The sequence below is a fragment of the Marmota monax genome, unplaced genomic scaffold, assembly GCF_021218885.2.
Source record: "Marmota monax isolate L192 unplaced genomic scaffold, Marmota_monax_Labrador192_F-V1.1 WCK01_AAM20220418_F8-fsc00004, whole genome shotgun sequence".
In the NCBI taxonomy this organism is placed as follows: Eukaryota; Metazoa; Chordata; class Mammalia; order Rodentia; family Sciuridae; genus Marmota; species Marmota monax.
The window spans coordinates 6,613,023-6,624,260 of NW_026692881.1; the positions used below are offsets into that span (position 1 = coordinate 6,613,023).

At 38.9% G+C, this 11,238-nt stretch overlaps 1 protein-coding gene across 1 annotated transcript; it reads left to right on the forward strand.

Annotated features, from left to right (window-relative positions):
* Positions 1–3,304: 3,304 nt before the first annotated feature.
* Positions 3,305–10,842, forward strand: LOC124096475 (interferon-induced protein with tetratricopeptide repeats 2). Its single transcript, XM_046450368.2, has 2 exons — positions 3,305–3,591; positions 7,121–10,842. Exons 1-2 carry the CDS (start codon positions 3,587–3,589, stop codon positions 8,691–8,693), a joined length of 1,578 nt encoding a protein of 525 aa, XP_046306324.1. The 5' UTR covers positions 3,305–3,586; the 3' UTR covers positions 8,694–10,842.
* Positions 10,843–11,238: the final 396 nt, after the last annotated feature.

Sequence of the window (11,238 nt, forward strand, 5' to 3'; positions counted from 1 at the left end):
AATAATGACTCTTTCTTTCTCTTTGTATCCCAGCTATGGTAATCCTAATTTACCCTTAAAAAATAAAAAACACTCACTACAGTCGGAATGGCAGCTATTATGAAGACAAACAACAATAAGTGTTGGCGAGGATGTGGGGGAAAGGGCACACTCATACATTGCTGGTGGGACTGCAAATTGGTGCAGCCAATTTGGAAAGCAGTATGGAGATTCCGTGAAAAACTTGGAATGGAACCACCATTTGACCCAGCTATCTGTCTCCTCAATCTATACCCAAAGGACTTAAAAACAGCATACTACAGGGACACATCAATGTTTATAGTAGCACAATTCACAATAGCTAAACTGTAGAACCAACCTAGATGCCCTTCAACAGATGAATGGATAAAAAAATGTGGCATATATATACAATGGAATATTACTCAGCAATAAAAGAGAATAAAATCATGGCATTTGCAGGTAAATGCATGCAGTTGGAGAAGGTAATGCTAAGTGAAGTTAGCCAATCCCCAAAACACAAATGGCGAATGTTTTCTCTGATATAAGGTGACTGACTCATAGTGGGATAGGGAGAGGGAACATGGGAAGAATAGAGGAACTCAAGGTGGGGCAGAGAAGTGGGAGGGGAAGGGAGGGGTCAGGGGGTTAGCAATGATGGTGGAATGTCATAGACATCATTATCCAAAGTACATGTATGAAGACATGATTTGGTGTGAACATACTTTATATACAAACAGAGATATGAAAAATTGTGCTCTATATGTGTAATAAGAATTGTGCTGCATTCTGCTGTCATGTATTTAAAAAATAAAAGCAATTAAAATAAAATAAAAACCCTCTTGCCTCAGGTTTTATAGGTGAAATGTCTTGGATAAGGAAATACAAAAGGAAAAGCACATTAGTATATTTCAAATTGTGATCTTGCTACAGAAGAAATCATAAATAACCTGGATTTAAAAACCCAAGTGGCTATTTCTGATGGAAGGTAAATATTTGCTAAGTACTCATTATAACTCTTGGCCAAGATTTCCTCCTTGACCTGAAACTTTAGTCAGTTTCCTTTCTAGCCAGAGGCATCTTCTTAACTTGGCCTTGACTTTGGCCTGTAGAGTCCAGTTTTAGGAAAGAATCTTGATAAGCCAGTTTATTAAGAATGCCCCCTACTTTTAATATACAGTTAAGCTCCTCTTCCCTAATCCTTGATATCCAACCAAGTTCCTCTTTAGTAATTTTCCTTTTACTCTCTTACACTGTCAGTTGGCTATAAATCCACATTTGTGTTGAATTCCATCTCTCTCCTCTACTGCAATAGTCTCTCTCCCTTATTGCAATAGTCTTTAATAGTATGCCTTATTGTTTTAAACAAATACCTGCTGCAAAATTTCTCTTTAACACTACCAGGTTTGTATTAATTCCTGAAGTTTACATATATGCAAATTAAGGTTCAGCTCAAGTTATTATTAAAGGTCAAACAACTGGTAAGTGGAGAAACAGATTTGAATTCAGGCATCAAGATTCCAGAAACAGGGCTGGGGTTGTGGCTCAGTGGTGGAATGCTAGCATGCATGAGGCCCTGGGTTCGATCCTCAGCACCACATAGAAGTAAAATATTGTAAGTGTTGGCGAGGATGTGGGGGGAAAGGTACACTCATACACGGCTGATGGGACTGCAAACTGGTGCAGCCAATATGGAAAGCAGTATGGAGATTCCTTGGAAAACTTGGAATGGAACCACCATTTGACCCAGCTATCCCTCTCCTTGGTCTATACCCAAAGCACTTAAAAATAGCATACTGCAGGGACACAGACACATCAATGTTTATAGCAGCACAATGCACAGTAGCTAAATTGTGGAACCAACCTAAATGCCCTTCAATAGATGAATGGACTAAAAAAAAAGTGGCATATGTACACAATGGAATATTACTCAGCAATAAAAGAGAACAAAATCATGGCATTTGCAGGTAAATAAATGCAGTTGGAGAAGATAATGCTAAGTGAAGTTAGCCAATCTTAAATAACCAAATGCCAAATATTTTCTTTGATATAAGAAGGCTGATTCATAGTGGGATAGGGAGAGGGAACATGGGGTTAGAAATGATGATGGAAAGTGATGATCATTATTATCTAAAAGTACATATATGAAGACACAAATTGATATGAATATACTTTGTATACAACCAGAGATACAAAAAATTGTGCTCTATATGTGTAGTAAGAATGTAATACATTTCGCTGTCGTATATAAATAAAAAATAAAAATAAATCAATTCAAGGTAAAAAAAATAAAATATTGTGTCCACATAATACTAAAAAAAATAAATATTTTTTTAAAAAAAAGATTCCAGAAACCAAGCCCAAGCATGTCACCACTACACTTTACTGATAGCTTAATGAAGACAACTTGATAGCTGATGAAGACATCTCAGTTTGGAACTACTTTAGGACATAAAAGTCTACTTGAGAGGAGGCATTAAAGGTAGGTAGGATCAATGGTAGTATCTGGCAATAAGACACACCATGGGCTATGAGGTCTGATCCATCATAGGGCCAGATATTGAGAACTTATACATATGGTGGGAACTAGATTCCAGGATACAGAACCATGAGATTTTGGAGTCACAGATTTTTATACTGAGAAAGGCCTTTGAAGGATCATGCAGGCTAATTAGTTTATTTCTCTGAGAATAAAAATGAGGCCTGCTTTATGATTTGTCTGTCAAGGCAGTTGGTGACAGAGCCAGGAACTAGAGCCAATGCCAAAACTCATTCCAAATATCCAACAGTGAGAGCAGATACTCCCTTTGCAGCCATCATATGCTGGGGTCCATTTTAAGGCTCCACAATAACTTATTTATGTGAACTCCTATTATCTTTATAGATGAAGAATGAATACAAGTTTACACAAGTAGTGAATGGCAGAGCAGAAATTGGTACCCATGCAATTTAGATCCAGAGTCTTTGATCTCAAGCACAATGAACAAATGAGAATGTACAAGTCAGACAGACCTGAACTTCCCTCCTTGGGCTGGCTGCATAAGCTCTCTGAATTATTGATTGATTGATTGATTGATTGATTGTCTGGAGATTAAACCCAGGGGCACTTAACCATAGCACATCTTCTCTTATTAATCTGGTAAATGAATACGTAGAATGAAGTCCCGAACAAAAATTTTGATCACTATTAGCTAGTGGTGACATTTCTCCAGAAACCATCCTAGTCCAATGGTTATTTTTAGATTTATACTTCCCCCATGGCTACATTCCTGATCCTCCCTCTAGTAAATTTCCCTTTGCCTTGCACACATTTCCTCCAAACACTCCATCCCAGTTGAGTCCCCAACCAGAAAAATAAAAGCTCTCCCTGTGAAAGTCTCCTTTTCCTACAGCAGGAAACCAGTGTAGATGAAAGTTAGTAGTACTTGCCAGGAACAAGCTCCATTTCATATTTGCAAATACACATAAAGGCACCCTTCATTAACAGCACGGGGCTTCCTTTCCTCTGGGCTCCGCAGTCCACTTAGGCAGAATTCTGAACAGCAAATCAGCCTTCGCCAGAACACTGCAGGACCGCAGGGCAGCGACCATGAGGTAAAGGATTTTTTTTTCTTCTTCTTCTTGTATTGATTCCTTCAAATTATGTCTAATGCCATTGAAAATCTAAAAGCAGATTTTCTCAAGGGCTGGATTTTGCCATCTGGTTAAATATGCAGCATGCCACAATCCAAAGAATGATCTTTTTTTTTTCCCCCTAAATCTGGTATTTTAAGTTCTGTGGCACATCTGGGCTCCTAGAGGCTTCCCCTAAAGGAAGCTTTTAGAAATCCTAAACTGGAAGTGGCCAGGACCTGGAGCTGGGAGGAACGTCGCGCTTGTTGTTGGCGGAGGGGGAGGGGCGGGCTATCCGAATCCCTCATCGCGGCCACATCTTCATCAGTTAAGAATACAAAAGGGGCAGAAATGTTCTCACAGGCTCTTGTTTTTTAGGTTCTTCATCTGAAAGGCAGCCAGAAGCATAGGTTAGTTCATTATAATTTTTAAGGGTGGCGTACTTCTTTATCAGAGCTCGGCGGTGGCAGCGCTGGTAGGGGATGAGCTGATTACCTTGAGCAATTCTTTTTCAAGGAACCGCAGAATGTCGCTAAGCAAGGATCCTCTCTCTCTGAAGTCCCCTAGAACCACCAGAGAAGCTGGGCATGACTAATCCCAACACCCATGCACTCCCTTTCTGTTTTGTTTTATATCTTCAGTGGTCTTTAAAAAGTAAAAGGACAAACTAGAATCCTGAAAAATTTTTCTCAGGATAAAAATACAGAAAGCACACTAAAGAAATGTTAAGAAATTATCATCAAGTATAAGGGGAAAATTCCTATTGCGCCTAATATCACCAACCAGAAAAAAAAACTACATATATGCATATGTGTGTGTGTGTGTGTGTGTATTATTAAGTGAAAAGATAAGATTAAACTAAGTGTAATATACATGGTCAACTTTGAAAATTTTTCAAAAAAACAGTTGTGCGAGTATATGTATGTATGTATCTTTCTTTTTTTCTTCTTTCCTTCATTTCTTCCTTCCCCTCTCCTTTCTCCTTTTTTTCTCACCTTATACCAGATTCATTCTTTTTCAGTTTCATCAAATGTATACATGCACACCATTTAAATAGTCAACATGATCTATAAAATGTACGGAAAATAGCAGCACCCCCACCTCCATTCCACCCTATTTCCCATTCTCTAGAGGTTACTATTTACTGTGTAAGTGTTTTAGTGACTGTTTTGTAAAATACTTAAATAATATGATTATTGGTTGTTCTTGATTTTTAAGATTTTAGGCACTATAAATTGGTTTTCTAACATAGAACTTTCTTTAAACACACACACACACACACACACATACACACACACACACTTCTGCAGCACTCTGTGCTACCAATACCTGAGCCTTTGGAGAATTCTGCATTATACATTAGGTTGCTTTTTTAAATTTCTCCCATGGCTGGTAGATTTACTTTTCTTGGGTTTGGTGAGCAATTACTGTTTGTCTAACTCATTCAGAGTCTTCAAATTTTTGTTGTATTTTGTACTCCTCTTTTCTTTTTTCCTTGTGAATTAAAGTCTAAAGTGAATTTTAAGGAAGGAACTAGAGTAGTATCATGTTCAATTGCTTGTCCTACAATACTTTAAAATTTTTTGTTTTGGAGGGCGGTACCAGAGATTAAACTCAGGGGTGCTCAACCACTGAGCCACATCTCCAGCCCTATTTTGTATTTTATTTAGAGACAGGGCCCCATTGAGTTGCTTAGCTCCTCACTTTTGTTGAGGCTGCCTTTGAATTCACCATCCTCCGTCTCAGCCTCCCCAACCACTGGGATTATAGGTGTGCGCCACAGCACCCAGCTTTTTAAAATATTTTTATATAGAACATCATCTAGGTTTTTGAAAAATTTAAGCAATTGTAACTGTCTTTGCAGTGAGCCTCCTTAGTTCATTAACCTTTCAGACAACTGGTGTTTAAGCGGAGAACTGAAAGCAATAGAAGATATGTCTTAAGAGACATATCAAGGAATTGGTGGACATTAGAATGGAGACATTGCAAGGAATTGTCTTATAGGACTGTAGGGGTTGACAGGCTTTTGGAATCTATGGGACAAGCCATCCAGGAAGGCAGACTGGAACCCTGGGGCACAGGCTGTAGCTGCTGTCACAGGAAGTATTTTCTTGACTACAGAAGGTCAGCTTTGCACTTAAAGCCTTTCTATTGATTAATTCAGGCCTGTCCTGATTATCTAGCTCTCTCTCTTACTTAAATTTACTACCTATAAACTTTAATCCTATCTACAACATACCTGCATAGCAGCACCTAGATTAGTGTTTGAATGAATAATTGGGGACAACAACCTAGCCAAGTTGACATATCAAAAGACCATCACAACCTTTGACTGAATAATTAATGTTTTGTACATTCCTAAAATTCAAATTTTTTATGTCTAAAATACCTATTACATTTTGTAACAATACCCTAAAAGTTCTAGTCAAAATATTCTCCAAGTACTCTTGTATGAGAATGTCCAATTCACCATATTCTTGTCAGATTCAATTTTTTAAAAATTATAACTGAATAATATTTTTCATTTAATTTGCATTTCTTTGATTATCAATAACCTTTTTCATATATGTTGGTAAATTTTAAATGACCTGTTCACATTAGAATTTTCTTTACCATTTGTTAGAACCCTTTAGCTATTAAAAATGATGCTTGTATTATTTATTTTCTGTGTATAGTTTTCTCCTTGATTTTTGTGAGTAGAATTTTTGGTGTGTTTCTCATCTACTCCAGATTTCTCTCCTTCTTTGTACACAATGTGTCTGTTGTTTCTGTGGCTACAGGGAATTTGGCCACTAACCAGGAGGAAAGGGTAGTGGGCTATGGCATCAGGTGGTACCCATCCAGGTAAGGAGTAGGAAGCATTTGAATTATTTTAGATCTTGAGTTTGTCCTATGAGCCAGCTCAGCAAAGCAAATCAATGGGGACAGTGACATAAATAGCTCTATCCTCATAGGCCCAACCTCAGATGGATAAAATACTCACTATGGAACAACCTGAATAAACTAATTTTGTATGCACACTCCATTCCTATGAAAGGACTCAGAGCATTCTCTCTATTCATACGCAGGTCATTGACTGATCTACAAGTATTTGGGCAGATTGGCAAAAGGGACTTGAACCCAGTAAATCTAGAAGCAAATCTAACTATGGTGGAAGGAAATGCTCTCCTGCACTTTTAGGTTGGCCTGGCCAGGACACTGAGCTAATGACTAGCTAGTTAGCTAGTGTTGTTCAGGGTGAGTGCTGGCTCCCCATGTTAGTATGACAAAAATTAACTAATGGACCCCCATGTCTGCTCCATTAGTTAATTTTCTTTCACCACCTTGTTTGAGACAGAATGAAAAAGAGGGCATGGGACTCAGAGTTGAGCTACTAGTATTTAAGAATAATGAAAAAAGTCTCAAATTTCTCATCTTATATCTGAGATGTGATCAAGCAGCCATGCCCCAAAAGCACTGCTTTGCTACTGCTGCCTGTTATCCTCAATTCCTTCTTTTTCTTCCCCTGTAGTGAAATTGCCAAACATTCCTTGGAAAATATCTTACCACAACTGAAATGTCACTTTACCTGGAATTTATATGATGAAGAAAGTTCCTTACAGGATTTAGAAGACAGAGTTCGTGATCAGGTAGAATTTCTAAACACAGAATTCAAAACGATCATGTACAATCTGTTTGCCTATGTTAAACACCTCAGAGGCCAGCATGAGGTGGCCCTGGTATACCTTCGCAGAGCAGAGGAGTTTAATCTGCAGCAGCAAGACCACCAAGGCAAAATCAGAAGCATGGTCACCTGGGGGAACTATGCGTGGATCTACTATCACATGGGCAGATTCTCAGAAGCTCAGGTTTACATCAACAAGGTGGAAAAACTCTGTAAGACATTTGCAAGCTCCTATAGAATCGAATGCCCTGAGATTGATTGTGAAGAAGGATGGGCACTTTTAAAATGGGGAGAAAAATACTATGAACGGGCTAAGGAGTGTTTTGAGAAGGCTCTGGTAGGGAAACCCACCAATCCTGAGTTCTCCCTAGGACTGGCAATCACACTGTACCGTCTGGGTGACGAAGCACGAACCGAAAACACCATTCGCCTCCTGAGGCAGGCCATCCAGCTGAATCCTAACAACCAGTATGTTAATGTTCTCCTGGCTCTGACTCTTCAAAAGGTCAAGAACAAAGCCGAAGTTGAAGGAGACCAGTTGGTTGAAGAGGCCTTGAAGAAAACACCTTGTCCAACAGATGTACTCTGTAGTGCTGCTAAATATTACCGGAATAAAGGCTCCCTGGACACAGCTATAGAATTGCTCAAAAAGGCATTAGAATCAGTACCCAACAATGTCTACCAACATCTCCAGATTGGATGCTGCTACAGAGCAAAAATTAGACAAATACAGAGGTCAAGAAAGTGCACCACTAATGAGGATGAAGAAAAACTACGGGAAATAATGAAAAATGCTGTGGATCATTTTAAGAAAGTTGTTGAGTTGAACATCAACCTCCCCCGGGCCTGCTCGGACCTTGCCTGCCTGTATGCTATCACAGGCCAGTACGATGAAGCCGAGTATTACTTCCAGAAAGAATTCAGTAAGGATCTCCCTCCTTCCGAGAAACAAGTGCTCCACCTTCGGTATGGCAACTTCCAGCAGTACCAGAGGTTGAGCGACGACGCGGCCATCCACCATTACCTGGCAGGCTTGAACATACACGGGTCATTGACTGAGAAGGGAAAACTGATCATAAACCTAAGGAGAATCGCCAATAAAAGACTCTCTGAAAATGCCTCAGATGCTGTGGGGTGGCAACTGTCCAGATTCATCCAGGAACTGAATAGAAAGGGACAATCAACAGCTGGAGGCCCTGGGAGAGGACTGGGATGCCCGTTGGGCAATCCGGCCTCAGATGCTGGCAGATTTGACCCTTCTGTGTCCCTGGATGGGATGGGTAGGAATGAAACCTCAGAGGGTACAGGTGGGGCCCACCACCCAGCAGAGCAGAAGGCCTTCGAGAGACCTTCCTACCAGGTCTCTGCACTTCAGAGTAAAGGAGAAGAAGAAAGAGGAGTAGGAGGTCCTGTGTGTTAGTCATGAAGGTGGGGGTGGGGAGGAAGGGGAGGCAGGCCCCAGCCGGAGAGAGCTGAGCAGATGACTGGGCTTTTCACTTGTTTCTCTCTCTTTCAGGTTCTAAGAATTCTCATACAAATGCAGATATTTAGAATCAACTTTCCTTCTGTCATATGGATTTTGAGCCAAAGCTCCTTTAACCAAAGCACTTGCTTTGAGATTATGTGACCCTGGTTTATTCTCATTGTGTACCAGATTCCCCAGGAGACTCTCTGGCCCAATGCTCTGCACATTGGCTGGCACACAGTAGTCACTCAGTATTTGCTGAATAAAAAGAGACTAGAACTCCCCTGGTAACTGGTCCCACCTCCTGGCTTCTTAAACTCCAAAATGGATTCTTTATAAATCAAAGTTTTCAGTGTTCAAAAAATAGAAATCATAAAATTGCCTCAAGAATTCTTGAGATAATTTTAAAAAAACCTTAGGGTCTGGAAGTTGTAGGGTCTGGAAGTTGTATGTATGAAACAAAATCCCAAACTATTAATAAACTCAACTATATTACAATATATCTTACATGAAGCCAATACCTTAAAAAAGTCCAAAGGTAAATGACAAACTAAATGATAATATTTCTATACATTACTAGGTAAAAAAAAAATAATTTCCTTAATATTGAAATAGTTCTAGTAAATCAAGACCAAAAAGACATCAGCCCAAGGGGAAAAATGGGCAAAGGTCAGGAATGGGGAGAAAATGAAAATAGCTTTTATTTATTTTTTTTTTAATTTTTTATTGTTGGCTGTTCAAAACATTACATAGTTCTTGATATATCATATTTCACACTTTGATTCAAGTGGGTTATGAGCTCCCATTTTTACCCCATGTACAGATTGCAGAATCACATCAGTTACACATCCATTGATTTACATATTGCCATACTAGGGTCTGTTGTGTTCTGCTGCCTTTCCTATCCTCTACTATCCCCCCTCCCCTCCCCTCCCCTCCCCTTGAAAATAGCTTTTAAACACATGAAATACTGTCAGTGTCATTCATAAAAAGCAACTTAAACCAACACTGCAAGTGAGGCCATTTCAGATCAGCAAGAAAAATATCTTTCCTAAGAGTATACTACCAAGGACATAGATAAATAGGCTGTATCATGTGTTGCTGTTAAAATAATAAAGGATATAGTAAAAGGGAAATGGTTGATTGTCATTAAGAGCAACTGAATCTTTATGTGTGTAATAAGAATTGTAATACATTCCACTGTCATGTATTTAAAAAAAAAATGAAAAAGAGCATCTCAATCTTTGCCCCAGCAATTCCATTCATATGAATATTTGCATGTGCATGCAAAGACATGTACGTGGTGTTCATGAAGCTTTGTTTATAAAAACAAAGAACTAAAAAGGACTGAAAATGACTCATTGGAGGATTTGTTAATTTGATTTTAACATTCCATACACGGAATATCATGTCACTATTGCAAATAATAACAATAAAGCAGTTCAACATGAAAAAATATAGAACTCTTATCTCCAAGATATATTTAAATATAAATAGATAAAAGTACAGAAGTGTATATATCATGTTAACATTGTTGGAAGGAAGGAAGAGAGAGAGGAAAGGAGGAATGAAAGAAGGAAAAAAGGCATATCACAACAGGCTCTATCATGTGTTGCTGTTAAAATAATAAAGGATATAGTAGGGGAAAATGGTTAATTGTCATTAAGAGCACCTGAATAGGCATAAAATATTTGGGAAAGGATATTTTCTCTTCAAGGTAGTCTCTAGAGAGGGAGATAGTCATCTGGGAAGATTTACCTTCAACAGTATGTCTGTTTGAATTTTGTTCCCAGAACATCTATTACATAGTCAAACAAAGTAAACCCAATTCAAGACAAAGAAGGTCAGACCAGAATGTTGTGACCCCTTCTTAGTAGCCACTGCACAAAACAGTTCCATTCCTGATGTGTGCAAGCCCACATTCATGTTTGCAAATCTCTATCACCAACCACCCCCCACCCCGCACACACACAAAATGCCCTCCAACTCTTTTCACTTATCCATAATTGTGTTAATCAAAACTGATTTTTGGTCAATCAATCTTCTCCGAGTAGACTGTTCTGACCACTCCTCTATGACTTCCTGCTGGATTTTGGTTTTTATATTCTTTTGTCATCAGTGTTAGGAAATAATTTCTTAGGCAACAAGCTTCTAGTGGGCTCCCAATGGATGTCAAGTAATGTAATGAATGAATTCCAAGTTGAAAGGCATATGTCTGATTCCAAGAGTTCACACAGCAGTTCAAGTGTTCCAAGAGTTCACACACGTTGTTCTCAGGATGCAGCTCCTGCTGAGAATACATGTGCCCTTCAGGTTTTCTTGATTTCCAATAAAGCAAGAATAGTTTCATACATTCCCTGTGCTATTCATTTCCCATGGGCTTTCCTCTCTCTGTCATTTTAGATGCATGCAAATTTAATGTTGCAATCAGATTACAAACTCTAGAAAGGGAGGGAACAGGGCTTTTATTTCATAATAAAATTATGGAATTTTAACCCAC